This window comes from Bos taurus, chromosome 14 (assembly GCF_002263795.3).
Source record: "Bos taurus isolate L1 Dominette 01449 registration number 42190680 breed Hereford chromosome 14, ARS-UCD2.0, whole genome shotgun sequence".
Taxonomy (NCBI): Eukaryota; Metazoa; Chordata; class Mammalia; order Artiodactyla; family Bovidae; genus Bos; species Bos taurus.
Genome location: NC_037341.1, coordinates 19,146,616 through 19,170,556, shown reverse-complemented (window position 1 = coordinate 19,170,556; position 23,941 = coordinate 19,146,616). Strand labels below are relative to the sequence as shown.

General features: G+C 44.6%; 1 protein-coding gene and 1 long non-coding RNA gene across 5 annotated transcripts in view; one reads left to right on the top strand and one right to left on the bottom strand.

Annotated features, from left to right (window-relative positions):
* Window positions 1-23,941, top strand: part of SPIDR (scaffold protein involved in DNA repair) — a 275,881-nt gene that overhangs the window by 235,643 nt on the left and 16,297 nt on the right. For all 4 annotated transcript variants that reach the window (XM_025001813.2, XM_025001816.2, XM_025001815.2 and 1 more), the window contains 4 exons: window positions 19,607-19,691; window positions 20,709-20,852; window positions 20,941-21,000; window positions 23,377-23,581. In XM_025001813.2, coding sequence (XP_024857581.1) covers window positions 19,607-19,691; window positions 20,709-20,852; window positions 20,941-21,000; window positions 23,377-23,581 — 494 coding nt within the window. The remainder of the gene's footprint in view (window positions 1-19,606; window positions 19,692-20,708; window positions 20,853-20,940; window positions 21,001-23,376; window positions 23,582-23,941) is intronic.
* On the bottom strand, window positions 877-14,391 carry LOC132342192 (uncharacterized). The gene is made up of 3 exons (XR_009490468.1): window positions 13,600-14,391; window positions 12,087-12,656; window positions 877-1,249 (listed from the first exon to the last, which is right to left on the bottom strand). It is a non-coding gene; the product is annotated as an uncharacterized lncRNA (long non-coding RNA).

Below are 23,941 nucleotides of genomic sequence, written 5' to 3'. Positions count from 1 at the left end.
TTGCCTATTAGTGACATCACCCACTGCCAGTCATCCATCCATGGCCCAGTAAACAAAAATTGTCTCTTTTTTCCCCTAAATTATTGTGTTTCGTAGCAACTCATAAACCTTAACAAAATATATTTCTCATAAATCTTAACAAAATAGACTTACTTCCCAGAACTCAAGCTAAAATGATTAATTGTAATTATATAACTCCAATGTCTAATATAGAAAGCTGCTTCTTTGTCTGTTTGAAGGTAGTTTTTGTTTGGGCTAAGTCATGGAGTCGTTTAAATTTTAGCTCCTGATGGTCCACTGTCCTAGTGGCAGCTCTGGGTGGACTGATGGCCTCGGGGCTGGGCCCCTGTGCAGGGCACCCCACCCTGTTCACCTTCCCCCCTTGGAATGGTTGAACAAAAACAGCCGTCTTTTGTGTTTCTCTGACACATTTTTGGTGTTTTGTGTCCCTACTGACCAGTTAAAGTGAGAAGAGTCAGGAAAATAGCCTGGATGTAATGGCAAAGACCCTTTCAAATAGCACTGCTGAGCCCACCCCTGCCCTGCTCGCTTCTTCCCCAGGACTCAGGCTGTTTGTCCAGGGACAGGCGTGTCCCCTGACCTTTGTTCTCCCAGGTGGCCTCTTCAACGGTGTAGAGGTCAGATAGGCTGAAAACTCACTTTACTTTGATGTCCTAATTCTGGGTATGAGCTTTATCTTTTTATTGCTGATTAGTAGGTGATCTTATTTTTATGTGATATATCAATACTGAGGGAAAATAGAACTTTTCTGAAATATGTTAACCCTAGAAATATAGAAAACACAATAGCAACATTTTTGCAGGGGAGGGGAACCTCTTTCAATTCAAAATCCTGCTAGTACTTATGTCCCAACTTGTTAAAACCAAAGCTACTAACCCGTCTAAAGTACAGTATTAGTTTATAAGGTACTAATTTGTTTAGATTTTTTTCAGTGGCACTTTGAGAGTAATGTACTGAAGACTGTTGTTTAGTCAGCCTTCACTGTATACAGACGAGTCTGCCTGAGTGCTGACCATGATGAGGAAGCAACTTACATGGTCTTTGACCTTGAATTGCCTCCCTTTGAACTGAAGACTAGACCTGCCCAAGGACTGGGGCGGTTGTTGCTTTAAGTGATGAGGTCTTAAATATCTGATCTCAGAAGATTTCCTGAAAGCAGTGAGTGAGAATGTACAGACATCTTGATCTTGCAAATAGAAAATTTCTCCTCAAATTGGTAAGATGTTATCTGTGAAGACATAAAAGTAGGGTTAGGAGAAAGTATAATTCATTTACTCTTTAAATATTTGGTGCCTGTTTGTGCTATGTGTCTGGCTAGTTACTGCTCTGCTAGATTTGGGGGATTTATCCTAAATCAGAAAGTACTGAAATAAAAAGTCAGTCAGATGAAGCCTCAAATCCTGTTAACTAGGAATTCTGCAGTGACCCAGGGAAAATTAGGGCCCCTAGGAGTTTTTGAGAGAAGAAACGAAGAGGTAACAAAATTGAAAATGGAGTAGAGCTGATTCTGGTCTTGTATTTTTAATATATTTGAAACAGAGGGAGTGATTGGGGCAGCGGTGCAGACCTGGGGATCTCTGCAGCCGCTGGGGGCAGAAGCAGGGACCTGGCACCGTGGATTTGTAACTTCCGGTCACTCCGGGGTGGGAGTGGGGAGATTCTCCAGGGAGCCAGGACTGATGCCAGGAGGGTAGATTAGCCCTTTCCTGCCCGAGCTCACAGACCAGCAGGAGAGCCAGGAGGAGGTCCTGAAACACACCCACCAGTGAGTACCAGACACAGCAGCCATTTTGTGGGGCTCAGAGGGCAGGTTCAGATCTGGGGACCCTGGAGAGAACCGCAGGAGTCGGGGGCTGAGGACTCAGGTGAGGGCGGGAGGACCCATCCCCCTGGTTGAGACATCCACTCCCCTGTCTGGGGCAGAGACTGGTAAGCTTTGAGGATAGAGTGAGGGGTTGGGGACGCTGAGGGGGGTGTATTTCAGAAAATGGTCCAATTAATAGTTAGTGTTTACATGCCAGCTTTTGTTTTAAAGGTAACAGATTTAAGTACCAATAATCTTTAAGTTCAAAACCAAGCTTAGTTAGCTTGCTCACAAACTAACCCACGGCCAGGAGGTCAGAAGCCCCCATCCCACCCCCAGCCCACAGTACTTCCTGTCCAGAGCAGTCACCCTTTGTCCCAGGTACCAGTCCTTCCTGCCCTCATATCTGGGCTCTCTAAGGCCCTCTGTCTCCTGCAGCAGCTCCCTTGGCCCAGTGCTCAGGGCTATGTGGGTTTCTCATGACCTGTGTCCCACCAGAGGGGTGTATTCTAATGTAAATTTGAGTGACATCTTAGTGATAATATGCAATTATCAACACCTGTCTGAGGAGCCCTGGAATGGCTCCCCTAGCTTGCCTGTGTCAGGTACAGGCTGCCCAGCTCAGAGTCCCAGTGGCTTACTGACATACAGACTGGTTCTCAACCCAGTCACTCCCCTCTGCATGGTGTAGACCTTTGTGGATTAGCATACCTGGTGGCCAGTGTCCACGCTGGCCTGCCCATCGCCAGGCTCTGTGAGTGCAGGCTCTGTTTCTCACTCACCATTGTATTTCCTGTGCACGGTTCAATCCCTGGCACCTGAGAGGCTCATAAGAAGTGTTTGTGGAATGGACATTAGTTGTTTGCTTGGATTCATCTTAGATTTTCCTCAACAAGACTTGAACTTGTGCTTTCTTGGCAGTAATCACTGGTGCACAGTTTTAGAGGGAAGATTGGAGGCTGAGTTGTCCAAAGACCAAGTGCAGATGGGAAACACATCCTCTGTGTGACCCGGGCTGGGACCCTGGGTCCTCCCCACTATGCCCAGGGGGACGCACTTGAGGGTGATGGGAAAGCACTTTGTCAGGGATGGAATCCCAGCTTATGGAGGAGGGCCTGGAACAGGGGAGGGTGGCTAGCCCAGGTCAGGCTCTGCGTGACTCTGGGCCCTGGGGCGTCGGTCTCCTGGAGGCCCTTGTGTGGCCAGGTGTGTGGAGGGGCAGCACAGGAAGCTTTTAGGAACCGTCCAGCACGAGTGGACGGGGCTTGGGGGCCGTTGTTGAGGCATCATCTCAGATGCTGTTTCAGCAGAAAGCGAGTCTGGTGAATGTGCTCCTGGGAACAGAAGCCTCAATGACTTCCTCCTTTGATTCCCCTCTTCAAACAGCTGCCTCTTAAAGAGACACACTTCCCTTGGGGTTTGCTCATTGCTGTGGTTGGAATCCTCTTTCAAGAGACATACTCAAGAAATCTTTCATCATTTTGAAAAATTGTTCCTGGTGGGTTCACCACCCAGTTAATGGCAGGAGAATAAAGTGTCACTGAAAGAGAATGTACTAAATCCTAAAACCAAGGATGCTCAAAAAACTGGCCAAAAGGCACAAAGCACTGACTCATGTAGAACACGATGCTGAGTGAAGGGAGTCCACGCAGAAGGCTGCATGCATGCTGTGGGGTCCCGCTTGCATGAAACAGAGGAGACAAACCCATGGCGACAGAGTGCGGGTTGGTACTCGCCAGGCGGGAGGAGAGCAGGGGGTGACTGCTGGCGGGCACCATGTCTTGCTGGGACAATGACTGTATTCCAGGACTGGACGACATTGTGAATGTGCTCACTGCCAGTGAACTGTGCTGTGTGACACAGTTAATCCTGCGTCATGTGAATTTCACCTCAGCCTTTTAAAGGGACATAAATGAATTCATTGCCCCAAAAGTACACTGTGTTATGAAAACAGCTACAGATGTTTCATAAGTCCAGTTGGAGAAGAATAGTTTCTAAATGGAATGTCTAGGCATAATTTCACATCATTCAAAAAGACCTAATTCGGGAGTTAGGGGCTCAGGAGGAAATGTCGAGTATTGAACTTGAACCGTAAAGATTATTTTTGGGAAACTAGGACAGATTTCTTTTTGGACATGACTGAAGCGACTTAGCAGCAGCAGCAGCAGGACAGATTTCTTTAGTAAACTGGGCACTTCTAAACCATTCCTTACCTTTAACATTCAATGAACAACCCTTAAGAAGAGAAAACTCTTGTATATCTCTCTGTGTAACCAGTGATGAATATATAGACAAAGGGGAAAACCGGCAGATTACAGAGAGGCTCATACGCCCACCAGGTTGATCACAGGAAGAGGAGGAGAAGAGAACCACAAACCACCTGAAAGAGGCGTTTGAACTGTGTAGGCCAAGCATTAACCACTGTCAGGATTATTGCCCTAGTAGTGCTTCAGAAAACCATCCAATAAAAAGAAATTCACCCTGTCGGCAGTTAGATACAGAAGTTCTGCCCTGAGGGTCCTCTGCATGTCTGTCCCTGTCAGTGGTTCATGAACACGGTGGCTGAGTGTGGATGCAGGGCTGAAGTCAGTCCAGTCGGCAGGAAGCTGACCTGCCTGCGGGGCTGCACTGACAGTCGGAGGAGGTTTTTGCTGGAGCGGGTGGGGCTTTACCCAGAGGCTTTCAGGGTGTGGCTTGTTCCAGTTCATGGCAGACACCCATGGGAGGGCACGTCCCCACCCATAAGTTCATTCCTGTTATCTCTTGACCAAAAATAGACTGTCTTGCTGGAGCCAAGTGTTACTTATCCTCATGTCCTCTGTAGCAATCAATAGATCGTGCAGTGAAAACCTGACTAAAATGATGAGGTCTGAACCACAGCAGACTGTCACAGTAGTTCTTGGCCATTTGAAAAAGGAATTGTTAGTAGCAATCTCCGAAGTGGCTCAGACACCCACCCCCTTTCCTAAGTCGAACCCAGTTCACTGGGGTGATTTTGGCAGTGTCGGCCTGACTGGTGCAGGGGGCTTGCTTAGCAAAATCAAAGCTTCGGGAGCGACGCTGGTCACTGAGTAGAGGCAGTGGAGGGGAGAGCAGGGCTCTGCACCACCGTCTGTGCGTCTCATCTCAGGTGTCGGTCTGTGCGCTGGGGGCTGACCCCTCAGGCGTCAGGCAGGACAGGTAGCACTTGCCTTCCCAGGCGGTTGTGACTTCGTGAGTTCACACACAAGTGGTTCTGCACACCTGAGAACACCATGGTAGTGGTTCTGCCCTTGCTCCTCCCACTTTTTTCTCTTTTCCATTTAACTAAAAAGTAGAGCTCTGGTCAGCATTAATCTCTTTCTTTTCTTGTTTTTACAAACAAAATGGGAAGAGTACGATGAGTAATTTAGAAGAATGATAACTAGAGGTTGGAAGTGTTTTTATTTTTTTCCAAGATAGAACAGAAATCAAGTTGGCCTTGTTAATTATAACAGTGGGCAAGAAGGGGTAATGAAGCCAGTGGAGTTAAAAGTACAGAGAGATTTTAGCTAAAACAGGAATCCAAGAGACCAGAAGGAAGATCAGCTGATACAGGAACACAAAAACATCTGCTGCCTAACTCTGGTTAGTAATTTATCCAGTAAATTTACCTGCAGCACAGTAAGTCTAGAATTCAGCCAGTGGACAGGATTTTTTTTGCTTTTTCATTCATTCCTTCTCTTACAAATCTCAGTACTCCCCTTCTCCCCACACTCATCTCACAAAAATCAAAATGATCTACCTGCAGGGGACCAGCAGTTTTAAAGCTTTCAAACTTTAAAAAAATAGAAGTCCAGACAGCAAGCTCTGTGTTAATAATAAATCTGCATAGAGCTCTTCTGTTTAGAACTGGGAGGTGGTGGGTTGGGCCACCATGGCCCCCACCCAGCTCCTAGGGCTGCGTGATTGGGAAGTGATCACTGAGGACTGGCTTTTGTTCTGGACATTTCACATATCCACACGGTTCTTTCTTGAGACTTCCCTGGTGGTCCAGTGGTTAAGACTCCTAAGGCAAGGGGCCTGGATTCCATCTCTGGTCAGGGAACTAGATCCTGCATGCTGCAGCTAAGATTTGGCACAGCCAAATAAATAAACAAAACTAAGTATAAAAATATATGTATATGGTTTTTCCTCTTCCTCTCTCAGCATAATAGCCTGGGGCAGCAGGCCTTATCGTGGGGCACTGGGCCATGTGATTCAGAAGCTTGGTGGGATGTTCCTTGTTCATCTCAAATATGAAACACAAATGCTTGATTTTGCTTTTGTTAAGTGCCTTCTCAAATTTGGAGAATCTTACGTATGATAATTTTAGGTAGAAGCTACTTAAATCTTTTTGTTTGCAGTAAAATGCCTGTCCGTTCATATAGGACGTCGAAGTGGGAAGAGAAGAAGTGTCACTGCCACTGTGGTCCTTCTTTCTTTCCCTTCAACTCTCCAGCCTGCTGGCAAATTAGGTCATGTTACTGTGTTTTTAAGTAAAGACCCGGAAGCTCCTGAGACAAGTAATAACTTGGCTGCAGGTCAAGGGTGGGCCTGGAGCCTGGTCCTCCAGAGGCCATCGGCTGCATCCCTGGTGCTCTGGCCTACATGTAGTTACTTCCAGTTCCAGGGGAATTCACTTCTGTTAAATTTCTCATTTGCTTTATAGTTGTAATCCCTGGCCCTCAGATCAGAAGTCTGACCATTTCTTGTCAGGAGTGATGTAAATTTAGATTCTTGGTGTTTTCCACTGTTTTTGTTAAACAGCAGCAGTGAGCCATCTCTGCTGCAATTATCTTGAATGACAGGAGGAGCATCAGATCCATACTAATTGCACTGAATGCCTCAGGTTTAGTTCAACATTTTTTTTTTCCTGTTTACTTAGACACTTACGAATGAAAATATGACGTTTAAGAACTGGACATTTTCGTTACTATTTTTCATTATAGTATAGTCATTTTCATTACTATTCTTTTTAAACCAAAGACTTTGCTCCTCTGCCTGGAATCACTGACAGTGGAGAGAGTGGTCCCAAGGGTGCCCTGGGGCTGGACCACAACATGTTGGAGAAGCATCAGACCAGGCCTCCAGGATTATCTGTGGGAGCTCATAGTACAGCTGCCGCCGTCACTGGTTGTTAATATATGGGGAAAAGGAAATTTAAACATCTCCTTTCCGCTGGGCATTTACTGCACGTCTTTCTCCACGAATGCAAACTTGTTTATAAACAAAGGAGAATGGTTGCTTTTCTCTTTGTTGTTTCCAACGGTGTCCTTTCCAGTTTCTGCCACCGCTAGTAACGGACACGTGTGTGCGCCCTGTGTCTCCTTTACTGATCTTTTCACTCACTTAGCCTTGTTTATGGGGAAACGTGACAGACATGAGAGCTGTTCCTCAGTGCAGAGTAGAGTGAACAACTGTAGGGCTACCCAGGATGTCACCACCAAATTCAAAGGACAAAACATGCTGGGCGTCCAGGCGCCACCCCACGCTCCAAGACCTCTGCAGCCCTGATTTCCTCCGCTGTCTTCTTTGTAGTTTTACCATTTTATGTTTGCCTCAGAGCCCAGTCATTGGCAGAGGGTTGTGTTGATTTGTTGCTTGTGCCCATGTAGACCATCCCCACAGGAGAGCAGAGGGTCTTCCGGGGAGTCTGTGCAGGGCAGCTACGTGGTATGTGAATTTGTGGTGATGGAGTAGATTGTGAAGAGGCTAGCTTGTTTCAAATATGAGAGCGCACCGGTAGTGTTGGATAAAAAGTGTATGTATCTATCAGAAAATCTGGGCTGACAGATTTTGTGTGGAGTGTGAGTGTTCCTGTCTCCACACTGGTAAGTAGGTCACGTCACACTGTTGAAGTGATAAAGACCTCCTGGGCCCTGAGACCAGCCTAAGAACTGTCTGCAGTTCTGGACAGCAGCAGCTTGCAGCAAGAATTCCTTATTTCCCCTCTCTGAGTGTGTGTGTGTGTGTGTGTGTGTGTGTGTGTGTGTGGCAGTTCCTGCCCAGGTAGAACAGAAATGCACAAAGTACTTGTTTTATATGAACTTGAGCTCAGTTCAGTTCCCTTCATTTGCTCAGTCGTGACCGACTCTTTGTGATCCCATGGATTGCAGCACACCAGGCTTCCCTACCCATCACCAACTCCTGGAGCTTACTCAAACTCATGTCCTTTGAGTCGGTGATGCCATCCAACCATCTCATCCTCTGTCTTCCCCTTCTCCTCCTGCCTGCAATCTTTCCCAGCATCAGGGTCTTTCCCAGTGAGTCAGTTCTTACCATCAGGTGGGCAAAGTATTGGAGTTTCAGCTTCAGCATCAGTCCTTCCAATGAATATTCAGGATTGATTTCCTTTAGGATTGACTGGTTGAATCTCCTTGCTGTCCAAGGGACTCTCAAGAGTCTTCTCCAACACCACAGTTCAAAGTATCAATTTTTCGGTCCTCAGTTTTCTTTGTAGTCCAACTCCCATACCCATACATGACTACTGGAAAAACCAGAGGTTTGACTATACAGACCTTTGTTGGCAAACTAATGTCTGCTTTTTAATATTGCTGTGTAAAAAAAAAAAATTATATATATATATATATATATATATATATATATATTGCTGTGTAGGTTGGTCATAACTTTTCTTCCAAGGAACAAGCGTCTTTTAATTTCATGGCTGCAGTCACCATCTGCAGTGATTTTGGAGCCCCCCAAAATAAAGTCTGTCACCGTTTCCATTGTTTCCCCATCTACTTGCCATGAGTGATGGGACCAGATGCCATGATCTTCGTTTTCTGAATGTTGAGTTTTAAGCCAACTTTTTCACTCTCCTCTTTCACTTTCATCAAGGGGCTCTTTAGTTCTTCACTTTCTGCCATAAGGGTGGTATAATCTGCATATCTGAGGTTACTGATACTTCTCCCAGCAATCTTGATTCCAGCTTGTGCTTCATTCAGCCCAGCATTTTTCATGATGTACTCTGTATATAAGTTAAATAAGTAGGGTGACAATGTACAGCCTTGACATACTCCTTTCCTAATTTGGAACCAGTCCGTTGTTCCATGTCCTGTTCTGACTGTTGTTTTTTGACCTGCATAGAGATTTCTCAGGAGGCAGGTTAGGTGGTCTGGTATTCCCATCTCTTGAAGAATTTTCCACAATTTATTGTGATCCACATGCTCAAAGGCTTTGGTATAGTCAATAAAGCAGAAGTAGATGTTTTTCTGGAACTCTCTTGATTTTTCGATGATCCAGTGGGTGTTGGCAATTTGATCTCTGGTTCCTCTGCCTTTTCTAAATCCAGCTTGAACATCTGGAGGTTCACATACTGTTGAAGCTTGACTTGGAGAATTTTGAGCATTACTTTGCTAGCGTGTGAGATGAGTGCAATTGTGTGGTACTTTGAATGTTCTTTGGCATTGCCTTTCTTTGGGATTGGAATGAAAACTGACCTTTTCAGTCCTGTGGCCACTGCTGAGTTTTCCTAATTTGCTGGCATATTGACTCCAGCACTTTCACAGACTTTCTTATCTCTCCTTGCTATTCTTTGGAACTCTGCATTCAAATGGGTATATCTTTCCTTTTCTCCTTTGCCTTTCAGTTCTCTTCTTTTCTCAGCTATTTTTAAGGTTCCCTCAGACAACCATTTTGCCTTTTTTTTTTTTTTTTTTCATTTTGCCTTTTTGCATTTCTTTTTCTTGGGTATGGTCTTGATCACTGCCTCCTATACAGTGTCACAAACCTGCGTCCATAGTTCTTCAGGCACTCTATCTATCAGATCTAGTCCCTTAAATCTATTTCTCACTTCCACTATATAATCGTAAGGGATTTGATTTAGGTCATACCTAAATGGTCTAGTGGTTTTCCCTACTTTCTTCAATTTCAGTCTGAATTTGCCAATAAAGAGTTCATGATCTGAGCCACTGTCAGCTCCGGGTCTTGTTTTTGCTGACTGTATAGAGCTTCTTCATCTTTGGCTGCAAAGAATATAATCAATCTGATTTTGGTGTTGACCATCTGTGATGTCCATGTGTAGAGTCTTCTCTTATGTTGTTGGAAGAGGGTGTTTGCTATGACCAGTGCGTTCTCTTGGCAAAACTCTTTTAGCCTTTGTCCTGCTTCATTCTGTACTCCAAGGTGAAATTTGCCTGTTACTCCAGATATCTCTTGACTTCCTACTTTGGCATTCCAGTCTCCTATAATGAAAAGGACATCGTTTTGGGGTGTTAGTTCTAGAAGGTCTTGTAGGTCTTCATAGAACCGTTCAACTTCAGCTTCTTTAGCATTACTGGTCAGGGCATAGACTTGGATTACTCTGATATTGGATGGTTTGCCTTGGAGACAAACAGAGATCATTCTGTCATTTTTGAGTCTGCATCCAAGTACTGCATTTCGGACTCTTTTGTTTACTATGATGGCTACTCCATTTCTTCTAAGAAATTCCTGCCCACAGTAGTAGATACAGTGGTCATCTGAGTTAAATTCACCCATTCCAGTCTGTTTTAGTTCACCGATTCCCAAAATGTCAGTGTTCACTCTTGCCGTCTTCTGTTTGACCACTTCCAATTTGCCTTGATTCATGGACCTAACATTCCAGGTTCCTATGCAATATTGCTCTTTATAGCATCGGACCTTACTTCAATCACCAAAGTTGTGTTAGTTATTTATTTACTTAGTGTTTCGGCTGTCCTAGGCCTTTGCTGCTGCGTGGGGCTTTCCCTAGTTACAGCGAGTGGGGACTGCTCGTCATTGTGGCGCCCAAACTTCTCATTACCGTGACTTCTCTTGTTGTGACATATGGGTGCTGGAGGGCATGGGCGCAGTTGTGCACATGGGCTTAGTTGCTCCGTGGCCTGTGGGGTCCTCCCGGACCAGGGCTGGAATCTGTGTCCCCTGCATTGCAATGTGGATTCTTTTTTTTTTTTTTTTTTAATCAGTAATTATAGCTTTGTTTATGAAAATAAACTCATGTTTAGCATTTGTTCACCAGTTTGAATGCTACAATTCCAACTTAAAAATATAAAAGTGAGCATGTAAATTTCATTCTGTTCCTTTGTAAATGCCACCAACGTATCAATACTTTTTTTTTAATGAATGCTTATCAACAGAGAAAATACTGAATTAATTTTGATACACACATCATGGAATATCATGTAGCCTTTTTAAAGAATTAAAACTATAACAAATGAGTTGGAAGAGATTTAGCAAGGTGGATTCTTAACCACTGGACCACCAGGGAAGCTCTAGTTAATATTTTTATATCCTAAATCTTGAAGAAAGAATTAAGATTAGGAAGGACATTTTAAAAATTTAACTACCAGATTTCCTGCAAAATGTGAGGTATTCCAAAATTATAAATTTATCTTACATGGTTATATAATAAATTTAAGTGATGGTACAAAGAAATAGTAAAAAAGGCTTAATTTCAGATGCGTATGCATTTCTTTTTCTTTTTTTTTTTAACGTAAAAAATTTTACTGGGTTATAATTAACATATAATATTATATTAGTTTCAAGTGTACAACATAGTGATTTGATATTTTTATACATCATGAAATGGTCACCGCTGTGTGACCAGTTACCACGGTCACCATAAGTTCTGTTCTGTTGCCACATCTCCACCTCTGTATTGAGATCGTGTCCCCTGATTCTTTCCCAGCTTTGCTGGGTTTCTCTTCCTTTCACTAGCTTCTGAGGAAACCAGCTCCTCTGTCTTACAGCTCCACTGTTTTGTCTGGAGTGTCTGTTTGTGGCTTTGTTTAACCTTGTCAGTTTACCCTCTGAGCACTTAATTTTTTCAGTATCTCTATCTACAATTTGAAAAATATCATCCTGAAATGCATTGGATTAACCTTGCAACGTGTTTAGTAATCCCCACACTTGTGGGGTGTTCTTAGCAGAGCATGGTCTCTGAAGTCAGAGTGCCCGACTTGATGCCATCACTGTCTAATTAAGGAACAGCTGATTTCTAATACAGTTGATTTCTAATTCAGGAATCTCTCCCAAAGAGGCACATCCCCATGAGCCGCCGCTCCCTCCCCGGCCCCCACCACTGTCAGCAGCCCCTGGCAGCTGTTCATCTGCTGTCTGTCTGTGAGTTTGTGCGTACTGAACATGTGATAGTGAGGAACCATGGATAGTGAGGAACCATGGATAGTGAGGTCCATCCGTGTTGGATCATGTGTCAGTGCTTCAGCCCTTTTCATGGCGGCCTGATGCTCTGTTACATGGATATAGCAGTCAGTAGTATTGTACCACTCTTTTTACTCACCAAGATGGCCAGTCCAGTTGGTAAAACCAGGGCTTTAGCTTCAGACAGACATGCACAGAATGGCAAGGGGCGTGTGTGCTTTTCTTCCACAAGTTCGCCTGGGTTTGTAGTTTTTGTTGTCCTTGCCCAGCCTTTCTTTGAGTAGTTTCATTATGTAGTGGGGGCAGGGAGAAAGTGGAAAGGAATGAGAGAACTTGTCTGCGGTTGAGGGAATAGGGTAGTGACTTTGCCCTTCATCCAGCTTCGTGAGTGTCCCGTTGCTGACATCACACCCCACCACTCTCCATGTGCTCCTGGTCATGTTCTCTGTCCTTGATGTCCTCTCAGGGTTTTTTCATATCAGAGTGTTTGAAAGTGGAAGTTAAATGTTAGATTATATATATAGATAGATTTTATATATATATAATATATATATATATGTGGAAGTTAAATGTTAGATTCTGATAGAGTGCTTTCAAAGTACTAAACAGACTGACTAGCACAGTGAAGCAAGGCAAAACAAAAGAATCAGAAAGGAAGAAATAAAACTGTGAGATGACATGATGGTCTAGGTCAGAAATCCCAAGGAATCTGCAAAAGACAAAAAGGTTCCTAAAATGAGTAAGTCAGTTTAGCAGAGTCCCAGCATACAAGATTAACATTCAAAATCGGTCACATTTCCAGTGAACCCTTCGAACCCAAAATTTAAAACAGTATTTTCAGTTGCTGAAAAAGGACTATTTAGGCATAACCCTAATGAAATATGTCAGGAGTTGTATGCTGCAAACTCCAAAACACTGATTAAAGGAATCAGTCGACATCTAAATAAACATGTGCCACATCATGGATTGGAAGACTCAACATCGTGAAGATGCTACTTCTCCCCAGAAGAGTGGATCGGCTTGACACAATGCCCATTAAAGTTCCAACAAAAAAAAATGTGTAGATATGTCTAGGCCTATTCCAAACTTTATTGGGAAATGCAGAGGAACCAGAATAGATAAAACCACTTTGAAAAGGGATAGAGTGGGAGGAATGGTACCCAATTTCAGAACTTATTAAATGGCTACAAGAAACTGCTGCATTGGTGGAGGCATGACTAGTCAGTGGAGAGAACTTAGGAAGGGCTGTGGGATTACAGCCACGTGACTCCTGACCAAGTGCAAACAAAGCCACTCAGTGGAGGAAGGATGGTCTCAGCTCACTGCCCGTGGATGGGCAAAAAATTAATCTCAACCTCAATCTCATACCTCACGAAATATTTTAGGTTTAAATATAACATAAAACTATAAAGTTTTTAGTAGAAAACCATTGGGACCTACTAAGAAAAGAGTTCTGAGATAGACACCAAAAGTGTGTTCCACAAAAGGAAAAAAAATCAGTAAGTTGGACTTTATCAAAATAAAAATCTTTTGCTCTGCAAAAGATTGTATTAAGAGAATGAAAAAGATAAGCTACAGACCATGGGAAAATATTTGTAAATCTTATATCTTAGACTATATAATGAAATCTAAAGACTCAGCAGTAAACATACACACACTCAGTCCGGTTAGAAATGGGCAAAGGACATGAAGAGACATTTCCAAAGAGGACATCGCATGGCAGATAAACGCCTGGAAAGATGTTTGACGTCACTGTCCTCAGGTAGAAGCACAGCATGACTGAGGTGAATATTACCACACTCCTGTCAGAACAACTGAAATGAGAAGCAGTGGCAGCCTTGGATGCTAGTGAGGATGTGAAGAAACGGTCTCTCATGTTGCTGGTAGGGCTGTAGGGTGGTGTGGTTCCCTGCAGGAACAGAATTGGCAGTCCCTTTAAAACCTGAACATACTTAGCCAAGCAGCTGCACCCCTGGGCATTTATCTGGAGAAAAGAACATCAGCATTCCCATAAAATTCTGTGCCAAGTGTTTTTAATAGCCCCAAGCTGGAAAGAACCCCCATGTCCCTCAGAGGTGATTGGTAAACAAGCTGTGTCACGTGCACACCGTGGACAGCGCTCAGCAGTAAAAGCAGCGAGTGCTGGTGCCGCTGCAGCCTGGGGGGACCTCAAGGCCACTGTGCTGAGTGACGGAAGCCGAACTGAACACACCAGGCACCACATAACTCTGTTTATGCGGGGTTCTTCTCTGAGGTTGTGTCAGTGCACATGAGACTGTGTGAATGCTGGTTACTCCCTCACAGGGTCTCCAAGCCTCGACTGGGCTAGCACTTTGGTGCCCATCCCTCAGGGAGCTGTATGGAAGGAGGAGGGGCAGAAGTGGGCAGACAGGCACAGTGGGCCCACCAGCCCCCAGCTTCCAGGGGACCCCCGGCATCCAGTGGCCGCCTCTCAACCTCAGCTGGCCCTGGTCAGTCACCCAGCTCTGTCCGGTCACCTACACAAACAGCTGCTGCCAGGAGAAGGGGAGAGTGACTTTTCACCAGCGTGTCCCCATTTACTTGCCGCTTTTGTTCTTGATTTGGACCCAGAGTCTTGGTGTTGGCTGCAGACCCTGCCCTGTGCACCACGCTTCTGCTGTGATCCATGCGAGGGGCCAGAAGACAGCAGGGAAGCTTTGAGTCTCCTTTTCTGTGATGCCAAGGCTCTCAACTCTGAGTTTAACTGCTGGATCCTAAGCATTTAAAATAGTACATTTCTCAACGTTAAATGTGGAAAAAAATAAAAATGTGTAATATTAATTGTCAAGGCCACAAGCTTTTAATAACGTAAACAACATTATTATCTATTAACACTGTTGAAAATTAGGGCAAAATCTAAGAAGCCTTTGAGATATATAGTTTTTTTTTTCAACTAAAACGGCATTTTTAAAACTGATAAAATCCACATAATATAAAAGTTTCCATCTTACAGTTTTTAGGTAGCAGGAAGTACATTCACAGTGCTCTGCAGCCATCATACCAGCATGTCCCAGAACCTGTCACCCTCGTGAAGTGAAGCTCTATGCCCTGAACCAGGGCTCCCTGGCCCCTGACAGCCACCCCCTACCTTCTGTCTGTGAATTGCTCTGGTTGGGGACAGAATGTGGTCTACTGAAGAAGGGAATGGCAAACCACTTCAGTATTCTTGCCTTGAGAACCCCATGAACAGTATGAAAAGGCAAAATGATAGGATACTGAAAGAGAAACTCCCCAGGTCAGTAGGTGCCCAATATGCTACTGGAGATCCGTGGAGAAATAACTCCAGAAAGAATGAAGGGATGGAGCCAAAGCAAAAACAATACCCAGCTGTGGATGTGACTGGTGATAGAAGCAAGGTCTGATGCTGTAAAGAGCAGTATTGCATAGGAACCTGGAATGTCAGCTCCATGAATCAAGGCAAATTGGAAGTGGTCAAACAAGAGATGGCAAGAGTGAATGTTGACATTCTAGGAATCAGCGAACTGAAATGGACTGGAATGGGTGAATTTAACTCAGATGACCATTATATCTACTACTGCGGGCAGGAATCCCTCAGAAGAAATGGAGTAGCCATCATGGTCAACAAAAGAGTCCGAAATGCAGTACTTGGATGCAATCTCAAAAACGACAGAATGATCTCTGTTCATTTGCAAGGCAAACCATTCAATATCACAGTAATCCAAGTCTATATGCCCCAACCGGTAATGCTGAATAAGCTGAAGTTGAACAGTTCTATGAAGACCTACAAGACCTTTTAGAACTAACACCCAAAAAAGATGTCCTTTTCATTATAGGGAACTGGAATGCAAAAGTAGGAAGTCAAGAAACACCTGGAGTAACAGGCAAATTTAGCCTTAGAATACAGAATGAAGCAGGGCAAAGACTGATAGAGTTTGGCCAAGAAAATGCACTGGTCATAACAAACATCCTCTTCCAACAACACAAGAGAAGACTCTATACATGGACATCACCAGATGGTCAACACCGAAATCAGATTGATTATATTCTTTGCAGCCAAAGATGGAGAAGCTCTATACAGTCAGCAAAAACAAGACCAGGAGCTGACTGTGGCTCAGACCATGAACTCCTTATTGCCAAATTCAGACTGAAATTGAAGAAAGTAGGGAAAACCACTAGACCATTCAGGTATGACCTAAATCAAATCCCTTATGATTATACAGTGGAAGTGAGAAATAGATTTAAGGGCCTAGATCTGATAGATAGAGTACCTGATGAACTATGGAATGAGGTTCGTGACATTGTACAGGAGACAGGGATCAAGACCATCCCCATGAAAAAGAAATGCAAAAAAAGCAAAATGGCTGTCTGAAGAGGGCTTACAAATAGCTGTGAAAAGAAGAGAAGCAAAAAGCCAAGGAGAAAAGGAAAGATATAAACATCTGCATGCAGAGTTCCAAAGAATAGCAAGAAGAGATAAGAAAGCCTTCTTCAGCAATCAATGCAAAGAAATAGAGGAAAACAACAGAATGGGAAAGACTGGAGATCTCTTCAAGAAAATCAGAGATACCAAAGGAACATTTCGTACAAAGATGGGCTCGATAAAGGACAGAAATGGTAGGGATCTAACAGAAGCAGAAAATATTAAGAAGAGATGGCAAGAATACACAGAAGAACTGTACAAAAAGATCTTCACGACCCAAATAATCATGATTGTGTGATCACTGACCTAGAGCCAGACATCCTGGAATGTGAAGTCAAGTGGGCCTTAGAAAGCATCACTACGAACAAAGCTAGTGGAGGTGATAGAATTCCAGTTGAGCTATTCCAAATCCTGAAAGATGATGCTGTGAAAGTGCTACACTCAATATGCCAGCAAATTTGGAAAACTCAGCAGTGGCCACAGGACTGGAAAAGGTCAATTTTCATTCCAATCCCAAAGAAAGGCAATACCAAAGAATGCTCAAACTACTGCACAATTGCACTCATCTCACACGCTAGTGAAGTAATGCTGAAAATTCTCCAAGCCAGGCTTCAGCAATATGTGAACCGTGAACTTCCTGATGTTCAAACTGGTTTTAGAAAAGGCAGAGGAACCAGAGATCAAATTGCCAACATCCACTGGATCATGGAAAAAGCAAGAGAGTTCCAGAAAAACATCTATTTCTGCTTTATTGACTATGCCAAAGCCTTGGACTGTGTGGATCACAATAAACTGGAAAATTCTGAAAGAGATGGGAATACCAGACCACCTGATCTGCCTCTTGAGAAATTTGTATGCAGGTCAGGAAGCAACAGTTAGAACTGGACATAGAACAACAGACTGGTTCCAAATAGGAAAAGAAGTATGTCAAGGCTGTATATTGTCACCCTGTTTATTTAACTTATATGCAGAGTACATCATGAGAAACGCTGGACTGGAAGAAACACAAGCTGGAATCAAGATTGCCAGGAGAAATATCAATAACCTCAGATATGCAGATGACACCACCCTTATGGCAGAAAGTGAAGAGGAACTCAAAAGCCTCTTGATGAAAGTGAAAGTAGAGAGTGAAAAAGTTGGCTTAAAACTCAACACTCAGAAAACGAAGATCATGGCATCCAGTCCCATCACTTCATGGGAAATAGATGGGGAAACAGTGGAAACAGTGTCAGACTTTATTTTGGGGGACTCCAAAATCACTGCAGATGGTGACTGCAGCCATGAAATTAAAAGACACTTAGTCCTTGGAAGGAAAGTTATGATCAACCTAGATAGCATATTCAAAAGCAGAGACATTACTTTGCCAACAAAGGTCTGTCTAGTCAAGGCTATGGTTTTTCCTGTGGTCATGTATAGATGTGAAAGTTGGACTGTGAAGAAGGCTGAGCACCGAAGAATTGATGCTTTTGAACTGTGGTATTGGAGAAGACTCTTGAGAGTCCCTTGGACTGCAAGGAGATCCAACCAGTCCATTCTGAAGGAGTTCGGCCCTGGGATTTCTTTGGAAGGAATGATGCTAAAGCTGAAACTCCAGTCCTTTGGCCACCTCATGTGAAGAGTTGACTCATTGGAAAGGACTCTGATGCTGGGAGGGATTGGGGGCAGGAGGAGAAGGGGAGGACAGAGGATGAGATGGCTGGATGGCATCACCAACTCGATGGACATGAGTCTGAGTGAACTCTGGGAGTTGGTGATGGACAGGGAGGCCTGGTGTGCTGCGATTCATGGGGTCGCAAAGAGTCAGACACGACTGAGCGACTGATCTGATCTGATCTGGGGATCTCATATAAATAGAATCACACACTACTTGTCTTTTTGTGTCTGACTATATTCTCTATTTTAGATAATATTGGTAATTTTTCTTGTTCTGTGAGTAAAACGTATCTGTTTTTGAAAAATACAGGAAAGACTTAAACCAAAGGAAGAAAATAAATGTCACCTTTAAGTTCTACTCGGATAACCACTAAAAACATTTTTTTTACTCTTTCAGAGAGAGACGTTATAATTTGTTGTCTGCTTTTCACTTAGCAAGGTATCATGAATATCTTTCCATGTCCATAAATAGTTTCTGTGTAAACATTTCAAAAGCTGTATCATATTTCATTGTGCAGATGCATCATAATTTTGTGTATTTTTTTATTGAAGTGTAGTTGATTTACATGGTTTCAGATGGATAGCAAAGTGATTCAGTTATACATACATGCATATATATTCTTTTTCAGTTTCTTTTCCATTATCGATTATTACAATTTATTGCATATATTTTTCTATCCTATACAGTAGGTTCTTACTGTTTATCTGTTTTATGTATAGTGGTGTGTATCTGTTAATCCCAAAGCCCTAATATATCCCAGCCCCACTGCCTTTCCAGTCTGGTAACCATCAGTTTGTTGCTTACATCTGTGAGTCTATTTCCATTCTGTAAATACGTTCATTTGTATCATTTTCTTAAGATTCCACATATAAGTGATATCACATGATATTTGTCTTTCTGTTTCTGACTTCCTTCACTTAGTATAATTTCTGGATCCATCCATGTTGCTGCAAATGGTATTACTTCACTCTTTTTTGTGGCTGAGTAGTATTCTGTTGTCAGAGAAGGCAATGGCACCCCACTCCAGTACTCTTGCCTGGAAAATCCCATGGACGGAGGAGCCTGGAAGGCTGCAGTCCATGGGGTCACGAAGAGTCGGACACGACTGAGCGACTTCACTTTCACTTTTCACTTTCATGCATTGGAGAAGGAAATGGCAACCCACTCCAGTGTTCTTGCCTGGAGAATCCCAGGGACAGGGGAGCCTGGTGGGCTGCTGTCTGTGGGGTTGCACGGAGTCGGACACGACTGAAGCGACTTAGCAGCAGCAGCAGCAGTATTCCATTGTATATATGCACCACATTTTCTTTATCCAGTCCTCTGTCGATGGACATTTAGGTCGCTTCCATGTCCTGGCTACTGTGAATAGTGCTGCTATGAGAGTTGGGGTGCATGTGTCTTTTTGAATTAGAGTTTTCTCTAGACATATCAAATGCATGATAATTTAGTGAACAGTCTCTTTCCTGAGCTTACACATTCCAGGTTGCAAGGTCTGTCTGTCTGTGTGTGTGCCCCTGACTTCATCACGTATTCTGAATGTTGGCTTCTTGGTGTTCAGCCTGCATCTGACCGGCTCACTGATCAGCATCTCTTCTTTCTTCAGGATGGCTGAGCTTTTTAGTTTGATTGACACCATGTGGCCTCCACGGGCAGCTCTGAAAGCAACAGGCCCTGGCACGGCCTTCGAGGTAAGCCTGGCATTGAAGCACTGCCCTGCCACAACAGTGCACCTCCTGAGAAACCCTGTGAGGTTAGCCTGGCATTGAGGCACCCCTACACATAGCGCACCTCCCAAGAAGCCCTGTGAGTTAGCCTGGCTTTGAGGCACCCCCCACCCCCCCCCCACACACACAGTGCACACCCCCTGAGAAGCCTGGATCCAGTGAGTGTGAGCCAGGACAGAGGTCACACTGCTGCCTCACTTATAGGCTGGAGTCTGGCTACCTTCTCCACCATGTCGCATGCGTGCTTCCGGAGGTTCCTTTATGGTGACCTCTCTCCACCCCCATTGTCATGGGCCACTGCACGCTGAGGGTCTCAGCCTTGCACCCAACAAGAAGCATGTGGTTTCCCTGCCTCCTTCCAGTCAGTAGTAGAGCCACCACTGAGTACCAGTTAGAGCAGAGACTCAGTGCACGGAATCTGTGGGCATCGGTCCAACTGCTAGCTCACCTCAGCTCGGGGTCTCCCTCTCCTTCTTCCTCACTCTGTGTATGGTAGCTAGTTGCCCACAGGTAGCAAAATTGGGAAGAGTATCTGTCCTTCCTGCTCTGAACCCTGTCCAGCAGGCTGGCAGCTACTGCTTCAGGCCTTGGCTCCCCAGGCTGAGAGCTGGCCCCTTGCTTGTGTGGTTCTGACTCCTGGCACAGGCGGACACAGTAGCTCTGTCCAGAGCTGGAGCAGCGGCCCAGTCAGAAATGCCATTTCTAGATGCCTCACAGGGAAGAACTTTGTGAATGGAGTCTTCAGTAAATCTGGAGATTGAATTTCTAGAATGACATCTTGAATTGGTGATAAATTCAGGAGCACAGAAACTCTCATGCTGGGTCCAGAGAGAAACAACCCCATCTGTAAAGAACCTTGCAGAGAGTCAGTCTGCATCTGTGAGCAGAGATGGCTCTGTTGAAGAGTCAATTTATGTTAATAGTGCATTTGAGTCTTTTGGCAGTGCATTCACGTTCTACTTTTGTCTTCATTTTAAACAGGAGAAAACTCATCTGCCTCCTCCTAGCTTCTGTTACATCCTCAGCGCTCATCCAGACGTGGGGCAGATTGATGTAATTGAAGATGACCCTGTTGCGGAACTTTACCAGCCACCGACTCCCCGCTTCTTAAAAGAAATTCTGCAGGTGGTGCCTTTCTGTGTGCCAGGCCTCTGTTCCTTTGCTGTGTGTGTGGGCTTGGGGAGACTTACACACTGTTTTCAATACATTCCAGACGGATGGCCTCTGTACCCATTGCAGCTTCTGTGCCAGAGTGATTTACCGGAGACCACAGGTGATCCATTTCTCTTTCTCCTCACATGTCGTACAGCTTACCAAAGGATAATCTCCCTCAGAAATGGGTGGAGTCCCCAAACAGAAAAGCATTGTTAAATGCCAGTTGCGTGATCTGCACTGACATGGTGGTAAGTGCACTGCTTGTGCAGGTGGGGCTGTGGCCTCTCATGAAGTCCTGGGTGTGAAGCCTGAGTGTGCTCTCAGGACGCGAGCAGCAGCCTCGTGGCTGTCGCTCACTGGCTTCTGCCCACAGCCCTGCAGCTGGGCCAGAGGTGGAGGGGCAAGGAGTGTTCAGATGCACTGCCACCTTCGGCTGGTCTGTGGAAATCCTTACCCTTCCTGAGAAACTGACCATTTGCTAAGATGAACTCCTCCGTCCAGTGTAAGGCCATGTGCAGGACCTTGGGGTCCTGTCCCTTCTGTCTCCTTCAGATGGAATGTTTTTTCATCTTTCTTTTCTTTTATGACCTTGTCATTTTTGAAGAAGAGGTTGATTACTTAACAGAATGCCCCTCCATTTAGATTTGCCTGATCACAAAGAGATTTGTGATCTACGCCACATAAAAATGCTGTGTTCATACCAGGAGCACACAGTTGAGCTGTCCCAGTGCTGTGACATGATACCAGTTGATTAAGATTTCTCTACTCTAAAGTTAACTAATAAATATTCCATACTTATTGCTTAATAACTGTGTAACAAATGTTTTGTAGGAAGATAGCTTAAGACTATTTTAATATCCTGTTTCTTATCAAACTTCTACCCATTCATTGTAACATCTATATGAATCTTACTTGAATTATTACTCTGATAGTGGCTAAATGATAATTTTCTAATTTCAGCATTTTTCTACATTTATTAGTTGGCATTGGCTATACTTAGGAACTTTTATTTCCATGATTTATTTATGAATTAAGTCATTTATCTCAGCTTGAACTAGTAGATTGAATTTTTATTCAATGGGTTGTTATCTGTAACTATCACTTATTCCAATGCTTACGTCTCCCCAGATTCAGGACAGCTCCCGTGTCCTTTGGACATGTCCCCATCACTCCTCAAGGGCTGCCTTACTTTCTGCAATAATAAGATGCTTCAGACTCTTCTTGTGTTTCCTCTGCTCTGAAGTCAGCTGTCTGCTAAGGAGCCCTGGTTGATTTTAGTGAAGAATGGCATTTAGAAGCCAAGATTTGGGTCCTTGGTGGGCTCATTGCTGCTGGGCCATCTCAGCAGATGGAACAAGGAAGTATGTGTGTGTCCTCATGCACGTGTACCTACCGCTCCACATCTATTCTTTCTTTACGTCTGTGTCTACCTAAAACTCATCATCTTATACCAGTACTTCCAACTCGAGGCCATAACCATGGAACTGACTCTAGATTTCCTCACTTCCGTATTAATAACTCCCTCATCCAGCTCTGAGAAACCCGGCTCTCACTTTCCTCAGTATAAACTTCTTTAATTTCTTATATGTAATCAACCTCCCAACCATGTGAACCACCTCTTCCACTCAGCTCACAGCCCCTGACTTCACCGGTCACCTTCTTTGCCCAGTCATGTCCACTAGCCACGTGGGATCATCAGCCTGACCACCATCCATCCCAGCAACACCCTCATGCCAACCAGCTTCTCATAGCCTGGCCCTGCTGATCCCAGGGGTAATTCCAGTCAGATCCTGTCCCCATGTGCATCTACTGAGTCCTAATGGCAGAAGACTGTGATGTAATTGTGTCCTAGCCACCTCCCGAAGGCCCTGTGTCCATGACCATCACACTGGAGTGTAGGATTCACCATGTGCATCCGTAGGGCCAGGGGTGTGAGCATTTCGTTCATAATACTTCCTCATCCTTGGGACACTTACATCTCGCAGGAGAGAAGAGTGTGTGTGCTTCGTGGAAGCCACTATGATGACTCACATCCTCACCCTGTGGACGTGGGATTGGGAGGAAGTGCGTGGCTTCTTCCTCTTTGGTCAGAGGACTTGGAGAGAGGAGCCAGGGAGGGACAGGCCTCCCCCGAGCCATGGAGCCCTTAGAACAAAGACAGGGCTGGAGCTTACTGGGCTTGGCCATGTCCGGGGTGCTGATGACCACATATGCAAAGGCCGTTGCATCTGTGGAAATACTTATTGAAATGATATCAGAAATATTAGTGTTAATAATAATCATCTAAGATTATTGCCTTTAAAAATAATTTTGGATTTAAGAAGAGCTACCAGGTTAATGGCAATCCACTCCAGTACTATTGCCTGGAAAATCCCATGGACAGAGGAGCCTAGTAGACTACAGTCCATGGGGTCGCAAAGAGTCGGACACGACTGAGCGACTTCACTTTCACTTTCACCAGGTTAATAGCCTTGACTGTGACTTTGAATTCTAGGCAAACAGTTTGTTTCTGGAGCCAAGGGAGATGTGGCTGGTGGTGACCGACATTACTCTGCAGACGCTGGACAAGGACTCAGGCCTCCCCAGAACCATGCCTGTGCGTGTTGCTGCCTCCTGCCTACTGGACCAGGAGGTCCGGGATGCTCTCTGCAAGACCACCTCCCAAAGCTTCCTCTTCCGGGACGCTCTCCAAGACCAGGGTACGCCTTCCTCTTACTGAAAGCACTGGTCTTTCCCCGGCCCAGAGTTCCCTGCAGACCAGGCCCCTGTGACAGCTGCCTAGACAGAATAGAGCCCCGCCTGTGGTGCTGGCATGCAGGGGTGATGCTGGGGTCACTGGGGAGGGTCTGTTGGGATCACGCTTTGTGGGTACAGAAGTAACAAAGCTGCTGCCTAGAGCACCACTTTGTAAAACAAACAGAGAGCTCAAGCATTAATGTCCATCCTTCAATGTCCACCCTCTGCAGCACCAAGTCTCCGTCTAGAGAAAGGTGGTGTTCGCATGTGACCTACATACATGTTCTTACCAGGTAAACCCTGTAAAACATGTACCTCGTGCC